This window comes from Melospiza georgiana, chromosome 3 (genome assembly GCF_028018845.1).
Source record: "Melospiza georgiana isolate bMelGeo1 chromosome 3, bMelGeo1.pri, whole genome shotgun sequence".
NCBI lineage: Eukaryota > Metazoa > Chordata > Aves > Passeriformes > Passerellidae > Melospiza > Melospiza georgiana.
Window position 1 is genome coordinate 70585921 of NC_080432.1, and position 27924 is coordinate 70613844.

The following is a 27924-nucleotide window of genomic DNA, read 5'->3' on the forward strand; positions in this document are numbered from 1 at the left end:
GTTATAAAAACACAAAAAAATAAAAAAATAAAATAAAATCAGTGTTTTGCCATATCAATAAAGATCTGATATGGCAGTACAAAGAACCATGTACTTCTAAGAACCTGATTCAGTACACAAGACCCAAGTTAGGGAACAACCAGCTAGACATGGAACAAAAGAGACAACATGAACAAGACAGTGTTCTCCCAAACATATGAAGGTGCAATGCATGCTGTTACAAACCAATGAGAAACAAAACAACACATCCACACAAATAAAAATCTCCCAAGAACAGTGTTCAAAAATATTGCTTATAAAAAAAGGGGAAAAATATAAATGATGTAAAAAAAATTAAAACAAAAAGGTCTGAAATGCTAGTGCATAGTCAATTAGCTAACATCAACATTTGTTTTTTTCCATATAAAGCTCTACTGCTCCTTTTACACTAGCAGCATGTCTACACGCTAAGGTCTGTAGCAGCAAAACACAGTATTCATTTGGCATTTACAAAATTAAATTACTGAATAAAAATATAATTTTTCTCATAAATCTATGTTTCATACAGTAATATTTTTTAAAGCAAGCTAATTACCCACCCCCCCCACCAGAAACACACAATGTATAATGGCCTAGAACCAAAACAGAAAGGAGTATTTCAAGAGGCATGGATGTTTGAGCATTCACGATCTTGATCAGCTTTCCCCTTTTGCACAGACAAGCGTTTGTAGTAATGCTTTTCACTTCGGTATTTTACACCAATTCATTTTGTTCAGTGATTTAAAATATATCTGTGTGAGTACCTGCTCTTTTATTATTACAAAACAAAATAAAAAATAAAAAAGAAACAAACTAAACCCCACCCCTGACTAGCACATCACTGAAATAACAATACTGGTGTATTAAGTCTGTTTGATCTCAAAAAGTACAAGAAAAATTATCTTTATTATAAGACTGCACTTAAGATCATTAATTACCGATTCAAACTCAATACCTAATAATTTAGGCAAGTATCATTAAAAAAACACAAACTCTTAAGTTGGGTGAAATCCAACAAGAATATATATGCTGAGTGACTAAATGCACTTTGTGCTGCTCCCAACTGTTGTACCACAACAAAGATAGGCTCTTCTCCCATTCATGAAAAGTTCTCATGCAGAGGAACAGGAATTTCCCAGTGGAGGTGAAGTGTTCTCAGAACCATAATGCTTCTCTGTGCGCCGACGCTTTCACATCACCAGAGTCCGGGTGGGGAAGGTGGCCATGTATTTGCGCGCCTGATCTGGCAGAGCCATCTGATCCTCGATCTTCCCGCAGGACGCCGGCTCCCAGGTGTTGTTCAGATGCTAAATCACAAGAGAGAGAGACACACATTTAGTTTGAATGCTGTGTGATTTATCCATAGTCCCAGCCAAAGCTGGGCACGCTCACAATTAACTGTTCCATGAACAGGCAGTGGGATGTTGTCCTGTCCCCTGAGAAACAACAGGCAAAAAAATGTCACCCTGACTTCTCAGTGACCACAGGGGCACATAGACCAGATGATCTGCAGAGGGGACAACACACGAGATCCACACTTTCCTGCTTCTCTCTCAGCCAGTGTCTTTTCTATAATGCCATTGCTACAGCCTTGCCTTTAATCCTTTAGGAATATCTAAACGAAAACGTACTTGGCAGACCAACTTTATGGTCAACAGAGCACAGACAGGCTACAGTGCACAGTTAAAATATTCAGTGTTATGACCATGCACGAATTCCTGCTGAACCTCCAATCTAAAGATGCAGCTGCTCTGTCCCAGAGCTCCCTAAGGGGAGCTGACAAGCTCCACAGCCTGCGCAGCGCTGCCGAGGATTCCCGCGCTCCAAGCTGCTCTCACCTGTGGGCAGCGATCAGCGCCCGCCCTATGGCTCAGCTCCCCTGCCAAAGGAGGAGGGAGTGGGGCTCGACTCTCAGCAGAAACAGCTTTTTAATTATCATGCAAGCCATTTCACTTCTTGTGGTATTTATGGAGGTTGCAGACACCATTTAGTATAATGCTAGAATGAGATAAACCTATCTGCAGAGGGCTGTGTGTGCTGTTATTTATTTACTCACTACACATGTGAGACATTTCTCATTGCCTTGAGCTATAAACAGCAATGAAATTTCAAAGCTCCTGGAATTTACCAGGATACACACTTTTATTTTTTTCTATTGAACTCTCTCACTTAGCCAGTGTGTCTGCCTTTCCACACTGAAACTTTCTGTAAGACCTGAATAAAACCTCTATTATCACACAGTTAGCTGTACAAATAGTCTACATTCCAAAAATGCACACAATTGTGCTTATCTTTCCACAAGAGGATCCCAGCACTGCAGAATACTGAGAAGGTGTATGCTCAGGATCCACCAGTAAAGACAAGTCAGGAGAAACTTTTCTCAGTTCTCCATTGCATTTGAAAAGGATCATATTTGCAGCACAATAACTACATTGCTCAAAGAGATGTCCAAAGCCTTGCCAACCTCTAGGACAGTGGATGAATCATAATTAGTGGACTGCAAACCATCTGCTAAGAGCAGAACTGTCCTGGCGTGCCCATGGCTCTTTCTGCCAACTTTTAGTTGCTAACTTTGCAAGAGGATCCTTAAATTATTCTCTGGCCTAAATGTTTACAGAATGCTCTTCTGACTGTAAACAGTGTTATCTGAGACATATGGATAATAAAAGGCTGGGCAACTATGAAATACAGATAATTTCAAGCAACATGCCCTAATCAGGGCACCAGGGCAAACACAGGGGCCGAGGTTCCTGCCTTGGAGGGCTTGCAGTCTAAAAGGGACAAACCCAGTGAAACACTAAGCAAGTGTGTTAGTCCTCTGCAAACTTCTGCTGGGCTTCCCTAGACATGGCTTTCTCTTCTCTTTGTAGGGAAGCTCCAAATGCTGCCTCTTCTCCTGGATGCCATTTTGCAAGCAAAACTGCTGAACTTCAGTAGGAGTTCCCTTTCTGAAGGAGAACCAGGTCAGGCCTCATTTCCTTAAGTTTCTGCAGTTCTTGTGGGAAAGCTGCATTTGTGAAGTGAACAGACATGCCATACACCTCTTCTCTAGAGCTGTGTACCTTGTGCTGTGGCTCAGGCAAGGGCACATGACAGAAAGCAGGTGTGACACACTTTCTGCGTGCCACAGACCCCCATGCAACACACCACAGCTCCTTTTATGTTTTGGTTAAACAGCTTCCAGCATCACTTTTTCAAAGGCACCTACACAAGCTGGGAACCTACAACTCCCTATTGATCCTCAGTGGGACTCAGGCACCTGTGCATATTTTCCCCTGCTGTTTTAGAGGCATTTGCATGAGAAACCAAATTAATGCCTGGTATAAAGCCATTGGTTTTACTTAGAAGTTGGATTTGTTCTGTATACCTCAAAAACAGCTGATAGCTGCCATATATCCATAATTTCCAAGAACAGAAATATGTGTCTAACCAGTATTTCCCTGTGATCCCCCAAAGCTTCAATTCACCAGTCTAGAAATAAGAGATCAGCAGTCCCTTAAATAACTGAAAACATGTAAGGAAAAGTCCATTTGTCACAGTATGTCAATTTCTGGAAACTATAAGTAACTTCAGGTAAGGAGTGTCCCTATTTCATAAATTAGGCTTAATTGTTAGTATCTACACTGAGCTCTTTGTATTAACAGCCATGTGCTTAGTAGAAAAAAAAATCAGTATCCTTATATCACCAACATCTCAGCAGGCTGCTACATGTCACTCCTTCCATGGAAAGCCTGGTCTTCATCTTTACCCTGCTGTCAGTGTGGCAGAAGCTGCTCAGGCAGGCAGTAACCCTCTGCCCTCCCCCTGGGCTTGGCTGCCCCGGGGAGCACTGGGCAGCAGACACAGCCGGCACAGGAGGACCAGCTCCACCCCTCACTCCAGCCTGCTTGAAACAGCTTCAGCTTTGCCGTAGGGACAGAAAAGTTTTCATCCATGTGTTCTTTTCCCCAGAAAATTACACTATTTACACTTTTTCCCCCCCTCCCTATTGTGACAAACTTATAAAAAGAGGCTGACTTTGCATCTTATTGATGATGGTGAGAGCTCTGCTCCAGTGCAGAAAGCAGCATTGGACCCAAAGGAGTGTGTTTTCTGATGCAGCATATTTACTAACACAGCTTTCTATTCTACCCTTGGGGAGCTCAGATAACATTTAAGTGGGTATTTTTAATAAACATTTTCTGTCTGAAGCCCTGACTCTCATCAGCCAACACAAAACAAAGCACAATGCCTGTGCCTTGCCAGCCCTGCAGTGCAGTGCCAGAGGCACGTGTGAAAGTCATCCTGATGGGAGCAGTTTTCCTTCCCTCCCTGGCAGGGAGTGCTGGGTCCTACAACCCAGGCAGAGTGCCTTGCAGGGCCTGGTCACACACAGCTCTGGGATCTCCTTGGAAAAAGGGCAAAAAGGGATCCCACAATGCCTCATTCCCCGCCAGCGTGGCAGCAAGCACCGACAGGGCTCTGTGACAGCACAGTGGCAGTGCCCCACGGACAGCAGTGCCCAACAAATCTATCAGAAGGAAAGAGACCCAAGGCAGAAGGCTACAGGCATGCAGGAAAACAGCACAGAAACCCCAGCCAGAACACTCCTGTTGCAGAATGCTCGTTGCATCCTCTTGACCACGTTTACAGGTCTAACTCTGCAAACCAATGGATGGAAACAAGATCTTTGTAACAAGAAGCCAGAAGGCCTGACCCATACCTCACCAAAATTAATCCAGTGGATTCATCCAGCCTAAATTCAGTCATCTAAGAGTAGGGTGTTCATTTTGGCACCTAAATTCCTAGCCAGTGGGAAGTGAAAGTAATTTCCAGAGTAAATTCTTTCCACATACACAATTTTTTCATTGCCTCACAGGGTAGGAGACCAATCTTCATTTTGCTGTCAATTAAAAGAGTTTAAACCTTTTCAGCCAGTACTTCCACTGTATTTTTCTCTTCCAAACACAGCAGTCTCTCTAAGTTAAATCACGAAGTGGAGGGGGAGAAGAAAGTATAGTACTATGAGTTCCCATAGGATTAAATTACAGATCCATGGTACAATTCCAGCTATGTCATTCTCCCTGTCCCTTTTCTTTTTCTCTCTTTCTCTATTTTTTTTAACCTCAATAATCCTACCAGTACATCCTTCTCCTGGCAGCAAAACTACATTATTTATCCTGTAATATGCCTTCAGCTGCCCTCAGGCAAATGTGAACTGTAAACAAACTGTCAAAGCTGTAACTGGGATATCCAGTTAAAGCACTTTAAATAAAAAACTTGGACCATCTAGAGAAAACAGACCAGAGTAAGGGAAGAAAACAATATGGAAAGGTGCTTTTCTAACAGAACTAGTCCTTCTGCTCTTGTAGCCCAGACTGCCTTTTCATGTGCTGTCTCTATAGCTTAAGAAAGCTCCTGTGTTACAACACCTTTTGTGTTAGAAGCCAATGCCAAAACCAAACACTGCTGCAGTCCTGCAGTGCCGAGCTCCCAACCTGATGAAAGTCTAGTAGAAATCCTTGGGCAAAGAACTGAGTTAGAAGACAGATTTTACATCTCTGCTCTGCTGGCAGATAGCTTCAGGAACTCCAGCAAAGCTAGTGGTGTTACAAACACCACCACGAATTTAGCCAAGCATTGCTGGTATTTAAAAATAATTTTTAAAAAGCTAGTGTATTTAAAATATTTTAAATGCTCAGACTACTAGGTCTCTTATCATGTTTCCCTGCTGCAAAAAGCTGTATTTCTTGCCAGCTTTCCCTTAGATTACATGGTACAGATTGTCTGCAGAATGTGCCACTGAAAAGGCTTACAACAGAAATGCAACACTCCTGAAACAGTAAAACAATGCACTAAACAAAACCATCTCCTAGCAGAATACAATAGACAGCATATGAATAACATGGCTTTCTATTCTGTAAGGATGCAGAACTGGCAGGACAGTAAAGACTAATTAAAAACTAAAGTGACCATAAATCACTTTTTTATCTCATTTGACAAAGACAGACCACTATTTCTACCCCTGCTGCTGGCTTTCCTCTGGGGCACAGGACAGACTTCTCCTAAACTCTGAGGCTTTCTGAGCAACTTAGAAATACAGCTTGCTAAATGTGAAAGAATAAGATGGTCCAGCTTTTCAGCTTCTTTTATAAGCATGATACCAGAGCTAGAAAGAGCTATTTGATGGCATTTAACCCTGAAGGTCTTGCTCAGGTAAAACTCCTGCTGAAGACGTATGAGCTTTCCAAGTAAGATGAATGCACAAGATATGGAAGTGGACTAAGCATCTGCAACTCATGCTCTTCTCCTCTCCAGTAATCTTTTCTTTTTTTCCTCCCACAGATCAGAATACATTGCTGCTATGTGAGTAATAGTTGTCACTTCTCTTCCTGAGAGACCATCGTCAGCCCAGGGCAGCTGTAACTTCCAATCTGTTTGCAACCCAAATTCTGCTGACCTGGGAGGAAAACCTGCAATGACTGGCCTGTAACTTTGAACCTTCTCTGGCTCCCTCAGCTGTGGCAAGCATATCTCCTTCCTGTGCACATCACTTATGGGGACAGAAGGGGCAGCACCAGTGAGAGAAACCTGTGGGGCTACCTTCCCCTGCTGTGCAAATCTCAAACACAGCGTGCCTCCCCCTCTCCCTTCATTAAACAAAGAAAAATATGAGATTTCAGGACCTTCCTCCCCCAAAAAGCCATGGAGGAAAAACAGAGAAAGCCTGCTGTTGCAGGAGACCATGCTGCCTTCCTGGCCATTTTGTCTCACAACCAGCTGCAAATAAAACAACATTTCACTTTTTTAACTGAGAAAATTAAGCTTCATGACAGCTCCATCACTTGAAAAAAGGTAAACCAAGTAACTGTTTTAAAATCCTTTAAACTTACTCTTTGAAGAAAATGGCTACATAAACCGCTGAAAGTCAGGAAATTCGAGCTGAAATGTGTCAGTCTGTGGTTAAAAAAATGGAAAGTGACAGGAGCTAGGGGTTGAAGAACATTCTCTTTAGCTTGCAGGGCTTTTACCTTGTGTTGTTTCCTTTGTTACTGGGGGAAGAAGATATCAAAGCAGTGCTATTTTCTTAAAAGGCTCCATTTCATGGTGTCTTTTGATAGCCTGCAGGGTTAGGTGGAAGGTCTGTGATTTAGCCTACTTTTCTATCTGTTAAAATGTCTATGTTAGGATAGTTTGATTTATGTACCGCTACTGCTACGGAACATAATGTGAAATAAAATTTAACTTTTACATAGGAAGGGCCAGAAACAGAGAGGTTTTTATGTAACCTCTTACAAGGCAAAATTCAAGCACATGCTCAGTACAGATCATCTTTTTGTCTTGGTATTGGAGTATGTTATCCCAAAACCTTAACCCTTGGAAAAGCTGCTAGTGAGACCAAAACCTCCCTGACATGCAGCTAAGTGACAAAAATATAGGGTGCAAAAATACAGGTTTTAACTAACCCCAGGCATGCAAAGCAAAAATATTTGGGATCCATGCAATGGAGAGCAAGTCTACCCCAAGGCAACATGTGGGTTTGGTGAGACATTCCTGTTGCTGCCAGTCTGATAATGCACAACCATGAGATTTGTCACATAGGACAGAAGAGCTGGCTGATCCTCCACACCTTACCAGGAAGACCTTACACAAAACTGCCTTTACATCCAATGTCTTGGGGAGATCTAACAAGGGATTGAATGAGGATAAAGCCCAAACTTTTCTTGGGTCTATGGAGCCTTCTCCTCCCTTTGCTCTATACAACATTGACAGCACCAAACTCCAGTGAGTTTGGAGCTACCTGATCTCACATGCCAAATGATGCAACATGCTGTTCCTGCTAAGTGATGGTGAATCATGTGGTGCTATCTGATATGGTCATCAGCTGCTATTTACTAAATGGCATATGATCAGTCATGTACCCAAATGCAGTAAAAAATATCATTAGAGATGTGTTTGAACATTTGCTACTCTTGCCTTTGGAGTTTAACAGCGAAGCAATAAGTAATCAAGGATTTTGATCAGTTTATCCCTAGCCAAATATCTTTGTGTAAATGTAGTGCAAATTATTAAAGCAATGGAAAACTGTGGGCTGGTAAATATACTGCCTCCCTCTTTTCTAAGTTCAAATTTAAAAGAAAATGGAATTTTAGGAACCAAGCATATTAAAAAAAAACCCCTAAGTTTAGTGCTGTCTTTGTTTCTCTCTTCCCTTTCCATGCACAGATCCCAAGGCACAGAGATTGCTGTAATTCTTTCTTGGACTGAAGTCAATGAGAATTTGCCTAAGTAAGAATAGTTGGATCAGGCCCAAAATATTAACTGCAGCAATGTCAACATATGCAGACACAATTAAATTTCACCCACATGAGTTCCCTCATGCTTAATGTCTACTTTCATGGGATCAGTGGATTTAGTCCAGTTATTTGTTTGTGTCCATGCATGTGTTCAGGTAGGAGGGTGAGATAGCAAACTCTAAACCAGGAAGGGCAGAAAGCATAGGACAATAATGTGATAAACTCTGGTCATGGACAGAAAGCAAACAGTAAAAACAACAACAAGCACAAAGGCAAACTTTTTCCATAGCTTTGCACCCTTTAGACATGCCATGCCCAAGGCACATGAGCCCATTTACACTGGGGTGGAGGAGGGGAAGCATCAGGGACAGGGCAGCAGCAGTTTATGGTGTGAAGCAGAGCCAGACTACACATCCCTTTGGAGCTGCACACAGCCACACTGCTCCCCTCTGACATGAAGCCAAGCAGCTTTACCATTCCTTTTAACCACCACACCAAGTCCCAGCCAGAGAGTGCAGCCATTGGCAGACAATACTGCATTGTTAGAAAAAGTCTGCATTTCATTCTGAAAAAGCTGTCTGTGCCATCATCACAGAAACCCCAAGCCTCATTCTTCATTTAAGATTACATTTCAGCTGAAAAGCTCAATGTTCCACCAGCAGAGAGAACAATTTTACCTTCATACTAGTACACCAAGAAGCTGCCTACTAACTATTCATTTTGGGGCTTTTTACAACTACTTTTTCTTTCAGTTCAACACACTTTAAACACTGAGAGGAGTTGGGAAGTCCTTTTTAACTCAGTTCCTACTTAAGAAAAGGTTCTCTTTATCCAAACAATGAGCATACCTGACTTTTAACATGGTTTTCCTGAGCAAGGACTGAAGAATTGAATCCAGAATGATCCACAAATTGACTCATGTAAACTTCCTGAACAAAATCAGCATGAGTGAGGACAGAAGGTTAAACAAGCCCTTTCGTTTATAGCAGCTTGTAAAGAAAATATTTTTAGATAGCAGGAAACATAACACCGGTACACCAAAGATCAAAAGATCCTATTTTACAGACCTCTCAGATCCTTCTCTTTTATTACAGCCAGAGTGCAGGCAACTACCACTAACAGGACAACACACAGCCCATGCTGTTAGCTACCTGAAAATCTTGTCCTAAATATATGAAGGAGTCAGAGTTTGGCTGTTGGGACCGAGCAGGGCTGAGCTCTTGGGGACCAGCAGCCTCCTCCCACACACCCACCAGGGAGCTCCAGCAAAGCTGGAGACCCAGGCTCCTTTGCCACGAGGTGGATCTGAATTCAGCCCCTATATACTGCCCTAGATCAGGGGCAGTGGACCTGCAAACCCTTCTCTTGGCTGTCTACCACAGTGCAGTCAAGAAACACAGTTCATGAGGGACCAGCAGATAAACAATATTGAGAGTGAGTCTTTGGCCCCTACAGATGCCCCCACACCAAGGGGAGTCCTAGTCCCTGCTCTCCAAAGCTGTTTCTCATCAAATGATTCTGCAGCACAAAATACAAGCCTACTCCATGGCAAACTGTGCCAAATGGGGATGTGTAAAATTTTACTATCTCCTTTTTTAATGCCTGGCTAGAAATGCCTAATCAAAACCAGCCTTTACTCATTCCTTCCTACTGTAAATAAGCCTTAATGTAAATTCTGGAAAGAGGGAGGAAAGAAAGGATTAGCCACATGGACTGTCTGTCTGAAAGTCAGGAACTATGGAGTTACAATTTCCTTCCTGACAGTGACTCACCCTGGGGAATGAGACGCTTTCCTTTATTTCTTCCATGTGGAGATGGGCTACAAAATCACTTAGTCATCTATCTTGGAAATACAGAAATTATGCTTTGTTTTCTGAATGACTTGCTCTGGGTTTCACCTAAAGTACACAAGAGCTGCCAAACTGGCTGCTGATGACTTTGGTGGGCTTTAGATCAGCCCCTGTGCAGCAGCTCTGTTTTAAAGTACAGCAAATGTCTGTGTTTGGTAACACTTGGCAAAAGCACAGACACACAAACCCCAGCCTCACATGTGACTTACATTACAACAATTACACATTTAGCCCTCACTGGGGAAAGGCCATCCTGGTGCTGGGCTGAATGGGCAGCACTGGCCACACCTGTGCCAGCCAGGCAGCGCTGGAACCTCTCCTCTCACCCCAAGGACAGTCACAAGCTCTGGCCACCACACCACACTACTCAAATCTCCAAAACAGCAGTGCCACCTACAAGAAGCCTATAGAAAAAAACAAAACCCTTTGGTCCATGTTAATTCTCAGTCCTACCAATTCCACACTGCGCCCAGCTGAGTTACAACACCCCACACACAGGGCTGGGCCCTGTTTGGCTTCCTGGCTCTGCTGCAGCCACTGTGCCCTCCTGCTCCACAGGCAAAGGGAGACCCTCAGCCACATTCATCTGAACATTTCATTCTTCCATACCCAAAATCAGCCTGTGAAAAAGCTATATATGTATATATGGATTCATATGTGTATATTTTTATATACTTTTATCAAAGAATAATTACCTGTAGAGGACTAGCTAGTGGCCTGTTTCTAGGTACTGCAACTGTTTTGTGAAAACTGTCATCATCTTCAGACACAGGCATCTTTAAAATGGAACTGGTAAGAAGATTCTGAACAGAAAAAGAAAAAAGAAAAAGGTTTTCAGCAACTCATGAGAACAACCTGAATTGGAATGTATTGTAAGCAAACTCAGGCTGAGTGCAGAAGTTGCTACACTGGGCACAGATGAGGAGCAGACCTCAGCCTGGTGCCTCTGGGACTTGGCTTTGCAGGAGCATTGCCCTGTGCAAAGGTCTTCCACCCAGTGAAAATCCAAGTTCAAGAGTAAGAGTAACACTGAATAGTCCATAAGCCCTGGCAATGCAAAGGGAACTGTGCTCATGCAAGGTCTCCTTTGCAAAAACCAAGAGAGATTGTCTCTCTCTCTTTTGCAAGTTTTTAATTCCATGATCTAGTAATTTCTGCACACAGGTGCAGGCATCCTCCAAGTGCATGCTCTCCAAAGTCTGTGGGCTGCAAAATGACTGCAACTTCTGAAACCTTCTATAGGCATCAGAGTGATAATAAAGAGTAGCATTTTGCTTTTTATGCTTAGTACAAGAAAATGACATAGAAATAAGGAATAAAGCCCACTTGTGAAGAAAATCAGAAAAAATATGCTCTCTCAATTGCATTTAAGAATCGAACAGGGATGTAAAACAAAGGATTCCTTTGATAGTGTGAAAACTTACTGGCACATCTTCCATAGCAGACCCAGGTGTAAAGAGCTGAGTGTTCAGGTTTTCTCCTTCCCAGTGATTTGAGCAAAAAAAATTTCCAGCTTTATCTGTTGGGGACTCCACCTGAAAGCAGAAAAGGCATGATTCAACCACCACATAACTGACCAGGAGATTTCTGTCAGTTGCTTAACAAATTGAACAAATATTCTTCACAGAAGTGCATAATACATGTTTACAGAAACATCTTTTACAGCAGCCTTGCTCTTTGCAGAAGAAAAAAGTTCAAGGTTCTCCAAAAAAATCCCCATCTAATAAAACTTTGAATACTTGCACTCAGTGCTCTGTCAGTATTCAGGAGTTTAATCCCCTAGAAAGGTTTGAGAATAAATGTATTTTTAGAACTTTAGTGACAAAGTAATATAATGCAATGTCCTCAAATGTTCAGGTTTCTAAGTCACTCCATGGAGCTTGGTCCCCATGGGGTTCTTCTATACTTTTCACCAATATTTGAAAGATTCAATCCAAATTCATGTCTAATTTTTCTTTTCTTTTTAAGTTTCAAACGAAAACTGCATTAGAACGGCCCAAGCAAACCCCTGCTGAAAACAGCAGAAAGACTTCTATGGAAATCAATGGGAGATGAATTAGACATGCCTAGTGTACTATATGGAACCGACACTAAGATCTTGGGGCTCACATGAAAGAAAAACAGACACAGCTATTTAATAGAAAAGGCATTGCTATAAGTTTCTCAGCAAAGAGTTCTGAATTAAATTGCCTCAGGTAAGTTTGAGATTTACCTCTTGTTTGATTTTCTTCAGCAAAGGGGGTCCACTTTCATGTAGCCCAGCCACTATTGCAGATTCCTCTGACTCCTGCTTGATAACATCCTGCAGATCTTCTACAAGATGAGTTGGAGTTTGAGGCTGAAAGAAAGAAAGAAACGTTATATCCAAGTCCCATAACATCCCTCTGCACTAATATCAAAGCAACTTTTATCATTGTTTCCTTCTTACCAGCATCTTCAAAGGACCGTATTTGATTTCCTGAGCTGCAAGTGCGTTTTTGAATGGAGTGGGTGTTCTTGGAGAGCTTTCTAATATCGACCTCTTGATTGCTGGAGTCCTGAAACTTTAAAAAGAAGGAGAGGAACTTTAAAGGAAGATGCTTGGAAATACTAGCTCTTTACAGAAATGCATGCATACAGGCAGTATTGTTGTAAGACTTTGGAAAATATTTCCCTATCATCCTGTAATCCATTTTGCTTTTACAGCAGAACATCTCTTTGACTTCTTTGGAAAATATTTCCCTATCATCCTGTAATTCATTTTGCTTTTACAGCAGAACATCTCTTTATTTTAAAAACTGGTGAACGTATATGCATGGCTTAATAACCTACCTCAATAGTAATAAAACGGAACTTTTACTCCCAACTAAGAAAAATCTGAATATGTGAGCAAACAACTCTGCAAGAAGCACAAAATCATAGAATGGTTCAGGATAGAACAGTCCTTAAAGATCAGCTAGTTCCAAACACCCTGCCACAGCCAGGCACACCTTCCATGAGATCAAGTTACCCAGGGCTTCATCCATGGATAGGCCACTCACTTTTCTGGCCAGCCTGCTCCAGTGCCTCACCACCCTCTCAGTGAAGAACTCTTTCCCTGTATCTAACCTAAACCCACCCTCTTACAGCCCAAAGCATACAAAGCTGACCCAGCACTTTGGTTCCAGATGTGAAGATGTGGCCCCTTGGGAGTTCAATAAGACAAGAGACTTACACATGGTTTTCCTTCTGAGCTTTGAAAGCCTGGTCCCTGTGGAACGGGGAGGTAACTGCCATCTTATGGCCGCACACCGGCGTGGAGGTAAGTGCAGGGTTCTCCAGGTTCAAGTTTTCGTGAGTGGATGAGGTGTTTAGGAACTGCACGAGTTGAAGAAAGAAAAAATTAACAGGAACATCCAGATTACATGGCTGACCTCTTAAGCTGACGTTATTCAACAAAAGAAAAATAAATTATTTTCTCGTGATTGACACAAGTCAGTTTCCTGACCCTATGATATGAGTAGGGGTATATGGGTTACCTGACTACATTATGAAAAAATACTCAATGGTTTGGCTCAGGAAGCTTGAGAGGGAAATTCTAAAGGAAATGACACTCAGTTCCAATGAGAAAAACTTTCCACCACTTTCAGAGCCTGATTTGGATTTTCTCCAAATAAATTTTAATTAAGAACCCGTGTGCCCAAGAAACTGGGTGAAAATGAGCAAGGGATATTTAAAAACAAACCCACAGGAAACAGAGTTAAATTCCACAAATATTTATATGGGGCATCTAGGAGCTTTTAGGGCAGTGAAAGTGTTGATGACAGGAAAATAAATTTCCTATAATCTCTCTCAAAAGAAAGTACTTCATATTCAGAGTATAAAATGAAAGCTGCCACCTGTGACGGATGCGTGGAATACTTTGGAATGGAAACAGCTGACTGAAAAAGAGGTAGCACTATTTGTTTGGAGAAAATTGCTCTTGCATGTGTTCTACCTAGTAACCTAAAATATTGTTTCTATTTCTAGTCTACAAATCTGTGAGCATAGTGGTATCCTTTATTCTGACAACAATTCAATGTATTCCCTTCTAGATTCTGTCACTTTATAAAAATGCAGCATGTAAGAAAATCTGGCTTTCACTGGAAAAATGACATATGATTAAAATAGCTAATAGGTAATGGGAAATACAGCAAGAAATCATTACATGAAATCTTTTCCTTCATGAAATAGTGTTTCTTTGACATCAAAGATTAAAGCAAACCAACACACACAAACAAAAAATCCAAAACACTTTTAAATAGTGCTACAGCTGTGAAACAAAGCAACCATCATCGGGAATTTGAACCAGGCCATTTTAACAGGCCATTTTCCTCCTCATTCCTATTCCAACTCTCATGGCCTGGGCACAGGATGGCAAGTGTGATTTGAATTTTCTGGTTGTTATCAGTTTGTCTCACAACCTGAATGCTATTTAAATGTAGTTTGGGGTTTTCTAGGTCAATGAATCATACTGTAAGTGGACAGAGATGGAAAGTATCACAGATGATCAGAAATGTTAAACTCTAGTAGCTGGAGTTAGCAGCCAGAGTAAAGCAAGGGGTCACACTCCCCTACAAAAAAGATTCAAAAAGGCAAAAAACCAAAACAAAAAAACCCATTCTCCACAGCTGAATTTAAAAGTCAAAAATCAACAGTTAGCTTGCTGATTAACTAAACTCAGCAGTGAAGACTAGGAGCAGTGAGAAGATTCAAACACGGAGTGAAATCAACAAGCACAACGGTAATTAGTCATTTGTTCCAAAGGATTAGTTTCTAAATTGTTAAGGCTGGGGTGACTTTTGAGAATTAGTAACATCTGTGCAGAAGTCTTGATCTACCTGCGAGGGAGAGAAGGGCAGGCTTTTGACAGGGGAGCGCTTAGGAGGAGTTGAGCTGCTGGCGTCAGCTCGGACCAAGGCGCTACCGTGGCCACTGGCTGAGGGGCCGCAGTGCCCTCTCCTTTTGCGTAGAAGGAGCCACGGAGCCGCGCTGCCCTGGGAGGCAGATAAGGTCTTTGGTGAGCCAAGAGAGCCCTGACTCGACATGACTTTGCTCAAATTTGTGGTGGGCTGTCCTTGCGGTCTGCAAGCACTGGCCCCTCTCTGCTGAAGCTGCGCGGCTTTGCCTGGGGGAGCTCTGCTAGCCGGAGTGTCTGTGTCTTCAAAGAATTCAAAAGTGCTGAGATCACCCCATGATGAAGGATCCTGAAACAACGTGGGAGGCACGGAGCTATAAGACAGTGCATAGTGCCACCTCATGAAAATACAGCGCTAGGATATGTTTGTAACCAACAACAACAACAAAGTCTTCCCCAGTTCAATTCAGCCTGACCCTGCTCATGGGAGCAGCAACACTGTGAACACAATTTGTGTTTTCAATACATACCTTGATCTTATCAAACTGTCTGACATTGTAGCAGTGTTGCTGGCAACAGAGTCCCTAACAAATGAGTCAAATTATGTCCTTACTATTTGCTTGCACAGTGTTTTCTGCTTGGTATGATGATGGTGACTTTTGTTACAAAAAAATGTGTGCTGTAGACCAAGGCTGGCCTCCTCCTAACATGCAATGCTGCTCTGGATGTACTGAAAGGGAAATGATACCGAATGAAGCAGACACCTCTGCTTCTGAAGGAGGTTGCCACCAACAAAAGTAATTCAATGTGCTGCTTTACATGTAGCATCCCAGAGGATGCTAATGACAACAGGTCCATATCAATGTCAGTCAGATACTTGACACTTAAATGTGTGGTTACAGTCCTTCACATATGCCAGGACAAGTCCCTTAAACTTTGAAAAGCAGCTATTGAGGCTGTAACGAAAAATTCTAGAAGATGATGCAGCTACATGAGCGGCCACACCCAAACCTATGGCATGTGTCACTTCAAATACCAGTAAATATGATCGCATTGTTTAAAATTTTTCATGGTATCTCTGACTGTATTTTAAGGAGACTTAAAATTGAGAGATTGTTTCAAGCTCCTACTGTGCACCTTGCTGAAACTCACACTCCCGTTTCCAAGATGTAGCAGGAAAGGGAGACACCCCAAAAAAGCATACGCATCCATGCTTGAGGGCTTCATTTACAAGCAGCTGCATTTTGTCATGTCAGAAGATAAGCTTCAGATCCTGAAGCAACTCGAAGTTACTTGGGGAAAAAAATCAACAATCACATTTAGGACAATCCCAGCTCTTCACCCCTTACTCCTTGACCATGCACAAATCCACCTGAGGCGGCGAGTCTACTTACGGAGTCTATTAACTGGAGTGTTTCAGCAAATTCTAAGAGATTCTTAACATTGTCCAGGATGTTGCTCTGGTGAACAATCATGCACCGGGCAGGGGATGCACTTTCCTCAGGTAAGCAACCGTGATCCACCGGCGGAGATGGAGTGCAGTGGTGATGCTCCCCCAAACAGGAAACAGGTGCACTGTCACCACTGGTCCTGGTACTGTCAGCAATTGTGGTGCTGTGCCAGCCGGGGTAGTTTGATGTGTGGTTCTGTGTCTAAAGGAAGAAGAAGGCAAAAAAAAAAAGAAGAAAAGGGAGGGGGGAAAGGCAGAAGGAACTTAGCAATGAAATTGCACAAGGTGTCAGATGCCACTGGAGGAAAGATAAAAGTAGTTGCATCATCATCTAAAAGCTTATGCCTATGAAACAATTGTCAAGATGTTTCCTTTCATCAGTGCAAGATCTTGTTTTAAGTAATACTGGCATTGTATTTGTTATACCAAAGTTACCTCACAATTTACTTCCAGGATTATAGGCATATGTCATTACTAGCACATAATCAATTCATACTTTGTTACTCCAAGTGCTCAAAAAGTGTCTGCAAGTCCTTTTCTGTAAGAAGCAAGAAATGGCAGGATTTCCCTACTGAGCGCTCAGCACTGTAGGAGCCTAAAAGTTTTTAGAGTTAGAGTTGCTTTTGTCTGCTTATCTCCTTTTCTTCTGCTATCCCTGTCTAATGCTACAGCTTACACCAATGCAATGAAGAGGCTGTCAAATCAACGTGGTTAGGAAAGCAGAAGAACAAATTAACAGAAGTTTCTTTCCAGTGTGATCATGCAACAGAAGAAATTGCAAAACATCAACTAAAGTTAAAAAGTGGCCAAACTAACGTATCATGCATGCAGTTCTTTTACTAATCATTTAAATATTGCCCAAAAAAAAAAAAAAGAAGGTTCTGCTGGCTATCACCTATCTTCAAAAATGATTTTGGGATTCTTGGCTTTGGCAACAGTGTTAAGTAGTTACACAAGGGGCTTCCACACATTAACATCCAATGGCATATACAACCAAGTATGAGAATTCAGTAATAGCCAGCACTTGCTCCACACATGCAGTTATGAAGAATCTAACATTATTCAGAGGAGTAAAACAAATTCTCAAACATGCACCAAGTGAAGCTTACGAAGTATATAAAACACAGCTGAAGGAAAGAATGCAACAGAGAAGAAAAATCTAATGCACAGGCACTACATTTTCATCACATGAACCATTGCACACTTTTAGAAACACAGATCCTGTTATTGATCAAAGGTCTGTAGGATTTTCAATTTTTAAAGGTCTGTAGGATTTTCAATTTTTGTGCAATCATCACGTTTCCAATATTACGTCATGTTACGGAGCCCAATCCTGCTCCCACTTTGCAGAGTAAGATACCTGCAAAATTTTTTGATTTTTTGTCAGCAAAAGAATTTACGAAGCAGATACAGATTACATATGTGCTATGTTTCATCCTTTTAAAACGGAAATATAGAGCCTTGATTAGTACTGAAGGCAGAGGGGGAGTAAAAAGTTAAAAAGACAAGCACTGGGGTAAGGCTGCTATCCCTCCATCCAAGCACACAGTGACAATCTTACTGGTAATGCCTGCTGCCCTTTCAGTTCATTCTCAGTCGACATTAGTAGCAACTCTAATTCCTTTATTCGCTTTTCTTTCTCAGGGTCTTCATCATTATAGTGTCTCTGAAATTAAGAGTTAAGGGAAAAGAAAAGATAAAGGTCTGATAGGATGTAGCAACTCAAATGCTCGTGGTTTGCCGACCTGTGGTTATAACAGCCAAATTAGATTCCAAGATGAAACAAATGTCAATTGTGTTTTGCACCACCAAAGTCTCTGCTGAATTTCAGTATAGACATTTGAAATGGAGAAAGTGAAGGCCATCACACCAGATGTCAACTACTGCATTTAAAATCCACTTCAGAAGGAGCAATTACTAGCCATGTTAGAACTCCCCGACCTTCCCCATTTTCTCTTTTCACCACACTTAATACATTAAAATGTTTCCTTAATGAATGATGTCTGCATTTTAGTTTATCAAACATTTAAGAAATTGACTCTTGAAATAAGGTTCAAGTTATCTACCTGGATAGCTGCAGCAGCTGGCTGAGGTACATTGACAATATTTACATGCAGTGCTACTGGATACGGGATCTGACCAGGAACCTAGGTCAAAAAGCAAAAATTTATTATTTCCATCATATTATCTGCGTGCATTGCCAATTTTTGTTAAACATACTTTGGTGTTAGGTACTTAATATTTGTAGTCTGTTGAGATGAAATAACAAAAAAATAAAAATGTTTACAAGAAAAGTAATCATGTTTTTAGGAATATGACTGCAAGCATTAGAGAGGAAGAAAGAAAATTCATATATGAAATATTTACCCTTCCTGAATGAGAAAAGATGAATAATTTATAGACACATTTGTAAGGATTTTCTAAATTGAAGTGAAAAAGCAAAAGATGCAATTTATTATCATCTAAAACTCTACAATGCAACTGTCTGAAGCAGGAGCCTGTTTCATTATTAATCATTAATAGAAAAGAAATCTGATTAAAAACAATACTTGTTCACTTGGTTCTGACAGGCAACCCACAAACAGAATACTACTAAAGAGAATGCGGGAGATTTTGACATGGAACACAGAATTAACCAGATTCAACCGATATTCAAGAAATTTAATATTCCCAACTCTAAGAAATATGTTAACTGCTCCCAAGGCGTTAAACCAGCTGTACCCAGTTCCACCACCTGAATGCCACCAGTTTGAAATGCACTTATTTTCACAAAGTCAAAGAACTCCTCATCTGACACCAAACACATCCAAGTCCACCAAGACGAAGAAAACCCTTCGTGCTGAAGCCAGGCCTGGCTAAGCTGCGCCCACGTGTCCAAGGAGGCAGAAGCAGCACCCCCTCCCCACAGCCACGGGCAGGCACTCACGTTCTGAGGCTCGGGGAGGTGGTAGTAGGGGTAGTCACTGCCCAGCGGCGGCTGGCTGGCCACCGGCAGCTGCGCGGGCGGCGACGCGCTGTGAGCAAAGGCCATCAGGTGGTTGTTCTTCTGAAAGCCAGCAGCTGCTGAGGAGTGGCAGGCTTTGGAGGACTCCTGCAGGTAGCCCTCCTGCTCGACCTTCCGGCGCATGGTGGAGTTCCAGTGGTTCTTGATAGCGTTATCAGTTCTGCAACAGAAATGCAGGCGCTCGAGGAGTTTCAAATACGAGCATTTACAATGCAGACAGGTCAAATGGGCAGGGAACTGCTGTCTGCATTTCTGTTTAAACCCTGAGCTCTTCTCTGACCTTCCTCCTACCCCCACCACTACAGACGCTACTCCCAACTTCTCAGGAAAGATGCTCAGTATAAAGGTTAGGGAAAAAGAAAAACAGGCTACGGTTGTTTACATACTTTTTTAAAGCAATCTCTCATGACTTACATCCTCAAATTGTAAGAAATTACTAATTTCATCTTCACCTCGTTCCAATGAAGTGAGGAGACAACAAAGGCTAACTTCCCTTTGAGGCTATCCTAAAGGAATGCCAACATCATCTTCTTATCTCTTAATATTTCAGTGGAGTCTTATTGTGTCATTGCTGGAAAGAAAGACTGAAGAACAGCTGTGAACAGACTAACTTCCAAGCAATTTTCCAGCTGGTCACCTAGACAGCAACAACAACATGCTGTACATACAAACTCAGTAAACAAAACTGCTGGGATTTTTCTTACATGCAGAAAAACTGAGATTGAAATCCTCACATATGTGTGTCAGGAAAAGCAAACTTAACAACTTTGTGAGATTTTAAGAGTACATTTTAAAACAGCTCTGCTATTTGAAAAACATCACCACTGCATGTTATCATTCAAAGTAGTATCTGTGATGTGTGAAAAATATTTCCAAGGGCTAATTTCTTTCTTGTTATCTTCTAGAAGGTGAAAGCAGCCCTGAATGATTGCTGAAAGGGCTATCATGATCTTAGGCCTTATATTTAGGTCTTGAAGATGTTTTATCAAATAGCAGGAAGAAAAGAAGGAAGAGAAACCTCTCCTTTGCTTACATTATTTGCTTGCCCACATTTTGAGTCACTTTCAATCAAGCAAGTAAGACACAGAATCTTTGAGTTCATATACAAGCTATACAAAAGCTTTCAGTGAGACAAGTATTTCCAGGACCAGAGTTTGAGGAAAAAGTTTCTCCTACTTTACACATGGTTTTTTAACAGGTCAGAATCATCTGGATGATTCAAGAGCAATTACAAAAGTTGAAGAAGCCTTTCTTAAATCATTTTGAATAAACAGACTGGATTTCATGTTGAAGGCATACCCTTAGCTGAATGTAAATTATGTTCCATTTGCAGGCCCTGATCCTTCCCTGTTAAATTGATTTAAATTTTGACAGTCATCACAGGCACAAATAAGACTGCACAGACATTTAGGAAACTCTTATGCTCTTGCTCCACTTACTGGCTTTTTTACCTGTGGCAAACATTAAAAGCCTGAAAAAATAGCACACTGCTGTGTGTACTGACCAACCAGTGAAGTTCCCCACTGAGAAAAAAGCACATTGGTGTGTCACTGGCTTCCCAGGTTTTGATTCCAAATTTTTTTCGATTTATACAGTGCAGCCTGAGGCAACCAAAACAGACTGCTCAGACCTGCAGCTTTTTCCTTTTTTAAGAGCTAAAAGCATATGTCATTACCGTCCAGGCAGCAACTTTGCAATCTCTGCCCATCTGTTTCCCAGCCTCTTGTGTGCCTGGTAAATAATTCTATCTTCCTCTTCTGTCCAGGAGGTTTTCTTCACTTCTGGATTCAAATGGTTGTGCCACCTCTCCCTGCACTGTTTTCCAATCCTTCCCTTCAAATGCTTAGCAATGACAGACCAGCGCTTTGGACCGTATTTCTGCACGAGCTCTATTACCTTCAAAGAAGGACATAAAAACTGCCTGTATTTAATGATGCATGATGAATCAATGACATTTTTTCCTGTGGTGAAGCAATATTTTCAACAACATTTCTCAAAACTGCCAAAGTAAAACTAATAGCAACTAAGGTTCCCCACTTCCCATTCATATTTTTACCCGAAAGGAAAAATCTGGTAATAGTTAAGGCATTTCTAGACTGCAACTCCACATTACAGTGCTGTAAAGCAACAGTAATTTATTTTCATAGCAAACTTAGAAAGCACTACACAAATACAATCTGCCTCTGGCCACAATAATGTTGAGACCACCAAAGTTTCCAGTAGTTTTGCCCCAACACTTGAAATCTGCTCGTAAGGCATTAATCAGACAGAAGGAAAAACTGATTACCTACCCTTTGATCCTCCTCTTTAGTCCAGGGACCTTTGATAAGTTCTGGGTTTAGTACCTTCTGCCATCGGTGCTGGCACTGAACATCTGTCCGATTCTAGAGAAATGTGAAATACACAAAGTGGATAATTCTTTAGAAAAGATGATTTAGAGTGAGAATGCTCTTATTCACATACAGTTGTTTTGATGTATTTCACTACCAACTAAGACTACTAAACATCACAGAGTGATACAGTAAGTCTGAGAAGAAGGTGGTCAACTATCCATTTGCTCACAGAATAGATAAGGTTTCCATCACTTCTGCATTGAGGACTCCATCACCAAAACTACACAAATTTTATCTTCCCCATCTGCACAATATCTGGCATGCTTCCACATGCAGTATTTCAGCAACAGCCAAACACAAAGAAATTTTCTTCAAAATAATACTTCCAATTCACCAAAGTTATTTTTTTAGCTGTGCTGAGACATTTTGTTTCATTGTCACATTGACCATCTAGTGTGCAAGTCCCCACCATCCCCCATTTTTGCTTGTTTTTTTCCAACCCTTTCTGAGAAATGAAAGGAAAAATAAATGCAGAGGTTTCCACAGTAATCTAACTGCATTTCTAAGGTCTCAATTTGTGGAAGTTTTATATCTCCCCTGAAAATGTAACTATAAATCAACCACTCCCCTTCCCCTTTATTAAGGAAACCCTTTGATAAAGAATTGCTACTAAGCCTGGAAACAGAAACCAATATCCACTTACAGGAAGGAAATTGGCAATGACTTTCCAGTCTTCTGTGCCATTCTGCTCCACAAGCTTCTTCAGCTTTTCATCCTGAATCATAAACCCCCCCCAGAGATAATTAATATTGCAATCTCTTATTATCTAAATGAATTTTTTTTTAATTCATTCTTGTAGCTTCTTATGCATCTACTTCTGCTTTCTGAGTGTAAGGGAGGGTCTGTAGTCTTTGCACGCTTTTAATTCCTAGAGCATAAGATTTTTCTACTCCTTTGGATTTTGGTAGGTTCTTTACTGTGCTGCAGGAGAAATACTGACTTCTGTGCAATTCTTTGACTCACAATATACATTCCCATTTTACTCATCAAAGCACTGTAGCTGTTATTCTTGGACTGGATTTACAGGAGGAAATGGGTGTTTAGATGCCAAGCATCAGAATAACCTTGAAATTCAGTAACACTCAGGCACTCAGCTACCTGGCACCTCTGAAAATCACAGCCTTAAGCTTTACATCTCTTGCAAGTAATGGGAGTTCCAGTAACTTGCTCATGGCCTATCCACCTACAATAAATGCACAATAAAACTAACAGCTCCTTTTTGCTCCTGCTCTCTGTGAGGGAGTTTTGTATACCTGTAAATAGCAAAAAATTTGGCCCAATCTTTTTAATGGTAAGGCCAGAAATATAGACCCTAAAGACAAAAGAAACCAGTCTTATGTACTGGGAAAGACCAAGATAGAGTAAAACCAACCAGAAATACCCCAGGAGATAAGAGGAGAAGAGTAGCCCTCTCCTTCCCCAATTAGCACCTCCCAGTATGCTCCCAGTTCATGCAACAGGACAATGGCCTTTGGACCTCATGGCCATCCTTTCCTCCCTGGCCACATCACAACCACATCCACCCTTGCAAGGGCAGACTATGATTTAAAATAAATAAATAAAAAGCTTGCAAGGGGTGACCTGCCACTGTTTTTACATCAATACACATTGTTAGAGAAGAGAAAGTCAAAACACAACTCAAGAACTGTATTAATGTATTCCACAACAAACTCAAACCAGTTAAATGGCCAAAGGAGATCCGTCTGGCAGAGGAGTTTGATACCACAATTTCCCCAGAAAGTCAGCACAAGGGTATCACATATAATTCTTGATCTTGAAAAGCAAAATACATCCTGAATGCTCAGTTTTGGTACTGCTGGATTTCTGTCCCCTCCAGCTTTTACTTTAGTTCCACTTGGAATCATAACAGTGCAATTAAAGTGCAAAATTCCAGTGGTACAGAAGGACTGCAGCAGTTTTTGCCGCAGTGGTTTGCTGCTGCGGGACACTGCACACAGGCGGGTTCTGGCATAGCAACAGTTTCCAAACAGAAAGAGGAGAGTAGCAACAATGAGGCACTGCTACAGGTGATTTGGAATCTGCTTTGGAACCCCCAACAGGGATTGCACAGAGATTCACACATCACATGCTTTAACACAGACCGTGGTGGAAATTAAAAACTTGTGTTTACATGTTTTATTTAAAAGGTAAGAACTATGCTCAAAGTTAAATAAAACACTGAATATAGCTAGTGGGTCAAAAAAGTTGTTCTCAGATATGGGACTGTCACTGAGGTAAGTTTGTAGATTAACAATATGGTGAAGAACATGAAGCAATTTGAAGAAGAATGTGATCCATGCTCTCTCTTATCTTTTTACATGCAGGAGAGGAATGAACTTGGATTTACCTCCTCACGGGTCCACCTGGTTTTTCCTAAGTGGCGTTTTCCAGTCTTGGGAAGCAGACCATCATAGTCGTGATCATAGACCTCAACATCTTCTTCATCATCATCACTACTATATATACTGCAAAAGGAAACACAGCGAGACAGAGTGGAGCATGAGGACTTGAGCTACTTAATTACAAAACACAACCCCCCCCCACTACAATCCTTACAAAGGTTACACAGATAAAAGTTTTAAAACTTGCACAACAAGATTTTGTTCTGCATTCTGTTGTTCTAGTATTCTGAACTGGTTCTGCTGTTTTTGGTATCCACAGATACAGGCAAAGGGCTGGCAACCTTCGTGTTACTGTGCATGTTTAGACCTGCTCCTAATGTTAGATCAGTGGTGAATTACACATTTGGCAAACTTTCAACCAATGAAGGTTTCAAATTAAAATACAATGTTTGGGACAATAAAGACAACTAGAGGCTGTGTCCAGTACACGAGTACATGCTTAAGATCTTTAACTCATGCCATACACATTCTGAAAAATATTAGTGTTTTTGTATGTTTAATACAGCAGATTGTTATACTGCTCCAAAATAAAACCGACTGTGTAGCAAAACAAAAAGCTAAACAATAACCTTGTTTGAGAAAATGTTTATGGGCCCTATATGAGAAGGGACAAGGTTTTACAATAAGTAAAGACAGTAAGTGGCAGCATTAACATGCAATAAGCTCTAATATAAAATATGCCCTCCATTTATGGGTTTGGACAGATAAGGACTGAAGACAAGTTTGTTTAATCCTGCAACCAACAAATGAATGACTGAGCCTTTCTGTAGTCTTCATTTCTATAAGTTTATTAGCTCTAGTCTATTTCTAAATCCCTCATACTGTTTTTGAAATACTCTGCTCACCTAATTCATGACTAAGGGATTTCCCCAGAGGCTATCTATGGGTAAAAAGGACTCCATGACTCTTTTCACAAACAGCACCTTCTCTACCTAGCTAACTAAATCTAAAAGAGTGTTTTGCAACAAGACATGCCTTTCTGGCGGACAGTATCTTACTTCTAACTTTTAAGGTATGTGCAGCAGTTCTGATACTTCAGCTAAGAGCTGCAAGCCACGAGTGTTAGAAAGGGGTCAGTGTCATTAAGATTCAAACGGTGATATACCTGATGGTCTGGCATGCTGTGGTATGTTAAAAGTATGACTAAGACATTAAAAGAAAGTTATTTTGTAATAAAATTAACAGGCGCTGTTTATGCTGTTAACCTGCTTTCAGGAGATTACTTTCAATTAATTTGCAGTGCGGCACGGTTACTGTTTGTCAAGATGCAAACACCTCCGAAAGGCAAGCTGCTGAACATACATTCTTTAAAAGCACTGGGCTAATCACACCCTACATCTTCCACCCTGTTTTCTGGCCTGTGCCATGAAAGAGCATGCTTACATGCTACATGTAAAAAGTTTTCCACAGCCTGCTGCGGTGTGTGTGGCCATCCTGCAGCCTCTGCCGGGTGCCCCTGTCGCACCCACCCAGCTCATCGCGCCCCCCGCGCCGCAGTCCGGCAGCCCCGCCATTCACTCCCTATTCCCCAGATCCCATAAGCACTGGGAGTAAGCCCCGATGGAAGCTCCCGCTCCGCACGCACCCCTCGCTGGCAGCTGGAGCCTCCCGTGCTTGAGCAGAAGCTCCCACGCTCCAGCTGCCACACGCGCGGCTCCGTCCCCAGCCGCCGCTCAGAGCAGATTCACTTTTCTCAGTGACACACAGAGACAGCTGCGCCGCTGCCCATATGCCAAAGGAAGTTTTGTGGCACAGTTTCCAAGTATCGTTTTGAAAATGAGTTTTCCGTAGACGGCAAGCAGCAGGTACGCATCCATCGGCGGCGCTTCCTGCGCCGCAGGGAAACGCCGCTCTGCAACAGCAGCGCAGCACCAGCGGCCAACAGGTTTAAGGACTTCAGTGCGGGGCCAGTTCTGTAACAGGGTTATTTAAATGACTGGGGCCTCGCTGGCACCGCAGAACCGAGCAAACTTCACTGTACTACCTGCGTTCTCCAGCAGGAGAAAAGTGCCCGGGGATTCCGGGACTTTCTTCGGTAGTTTCTTCAGTCAACCTGGCACTCAGCAATGCTCTAAAACTTTATTTTGCACCTCCGGCCGCAGCCCTGAAGCGTCCCCCCAGGCGGCTCGGCACGGCACGGCGCTCCGCCCGGCCGGGAGGACAGCGGGAGTCCCCCGGCCGCCCATCAGCGCTGCGCTGCTCGCCGAGGCAAGCGGCTTGTGCAACGATACACGGGGGAAAAGGCAAAAAGAAAAAAAAAGGGGAGAGGTAAAAAAAAAAAAAGGTAAAGCAAAAAAAAAAAAAAAAAAGGAGGTGTAGAGGAAACGACTCGCTGCTGTTACCGTGATTGAAGGAATTCGGGCACCAGCCCCGCGGGGCAGAGCCCGCGCCCGCTCCCGCCGGCGCCCGCTGGATGAGGCGGACCCAGCACCGAGCGGCCCCGGCCTCCAGCCCCGAGCGCGGCCGTGTCCCGGCGGGAGGCGCCCGTGAGGCAGCGGTAGCTGTCCCTCTCTTTCGGGAGACACGGGCCGGGTGATTCACCGCCAGCCCTAGCGACAGCCCGGCTCTGACACTCAAAAGTACAGCCCGGCGCTCGCCCAGCAGCTCTCACCGCCTCCTCCCGCACCGCAAGCCCCTCTTCCTTAGAAAGAGCCCACCAAGACCCCTGTCCCTCCGGACGGGGCTGGCTCCCGGGAAGCGACAGGCAGCGCTGCGACCTTCTCCTCTGTCACAGCCAGCCAAAGGGGAGGGAGGAGGGGAGGATGCCGGGCTGCAAAGAGAAAAAAGCCTCCACGTGTCCGACCCGCCGTCCCCGGCTAATTAGACAACAACCCGGCTCTGTGCGCCCGCGCGGCAGCGGGGCCACGAACGCGGCCACGCGGCGCTGCCGCCCCGTCCGGTCCGGTGCCTCCGGGGCACCGCCGCCTCCGGGGCACCGCGGCCCCGGCCCCCGGCGCGGCGTGGCAGGGATCGCCGTGGCCCGGGTGCGCGGCAGGCGGGCGGGCGCGGTGACAGCTCCGGCCGAGCGCTCCGTCGGAGCCGCAGCCCCCCCGCCCGCGCTGCCGCGCTCCGGCGTGTGCCGAGCGGCGTGTACCGGGAAAAAACTAAGCCCCGCAGGCCAGAGTCGCGCTTCCAAAGGCGAAAGGGCCGCACGAATAAAGGAAACAAAAAGTCGAGGGAGCGAACCGAGTCCCCGCACCCGCCGCCCACCTGTCGCCTCACCCGGCCGGGAATGAATGAATGAATGGGACGGGACGCGCTACCTGCCACCGCCGAGCCCGCCAGACATTGTCCCGCCTTGCGACTGCGGGGCGCGCAGCTCCCTCGGGCTCAGCGCCGGCTCCCGCGGGCGGCGAGCACCGGCCCCCCGCCGGCGTGCAGCGCGGGGCCCGAGCGCCCCGGCACCGGCGGCTCCGCGGCGCGTCCCGCCGGGCTGCAGCTCCCCCGGCGCCTCCGGAGGAGGAGAGCGCCCCGGCACCGGGGGCGGAGTACACCAGGTGCGCGGAGGACGGGGGGCTGCCCGCCCGTCCGCCGGCAGAGCCGGGTGCCCGCTGCCGCTTTCCCCCTCTCCCGTCCCGCGCCCCGTGTGACAAGCGCGGAGCGCAGCCGGCCGTCCCCGCCCGCAGACAGCGGGTTACCTGTGCCGGGGTCTCCGGGACATCCTCGCACCGGCCGC

The 27924-nt window shown here is 43.5% G+C and overlaps 1 protein-coding gene across 6 annotated transcripts; it reads right to left on the reverse strand.

Annotated features, from left to right (window-relative positions):
• Positions 1-556: 556 nt before the first annotated feature.
• On the reverse strand, positions 557-27924 carry MYB (MYB proto-oncogene, transcription factor). 6 transcript variants are annotated; one of them, XM_058020716.1, is made up of 16 exons: positions 27887-27909; positions 24194-24311; positions 22490-22561; positions 21745-21837; positions 21129-21349; positions 19376-19613; positions 18516-18596; positions 18020-18115; positions 16394-16651; positions 14983-15348; positions 13338-13480; positions 12573-12687; positions 12357-12482; positions 11569-11679; positions 10840-10947; positions 557-1325 (listed from the first exon to the last, which is right to left on the reverse strand). In XM_058020716.1, the coding sequence occupies exons 1-16, from the start codon at positions 27907-27909 to the stop codon at positions 1209-1211; spliced, it is 2286 nt and encodes a 761-aa protein (XP_057876699.1). In that variant the 3' UTR covers positions 557-1208. The 6 variants fall into 6 exon arrangements, with proteins under 6 accessions (XP_057876699.1, XP_057876700.1, XP_057876698.1 ...); XM_058020717.1 differs by having other exon boundaries at positions 16442-16651; positions 18011-18115; XM_058020715.1 differs by having other exon boundaries at positions 18011-18115.

Bases quoted from the DNA above. Each gene is read 5' to 3' on its own strand.
- MYB (XM_058020715.1), bottom strand. From the start codon at position 27,909: ATGTCCCGGAGACCCCGGCACAG. The intron at 19,614-21,128 runs GTAATGACATAT...TTTCTGTTGCAG, and splicing joins GCAAAGTTGCTGCCTGGACG to AACTGATAACGCTATCAAGA. The intron at 12,688-13,337 runs GTAAGTCTCTTG...TTCTTTTTAAAG, and splicing joins GCTCAGAAGGAAAACCATGT to TTTCAGGACTCCAGCAATCA.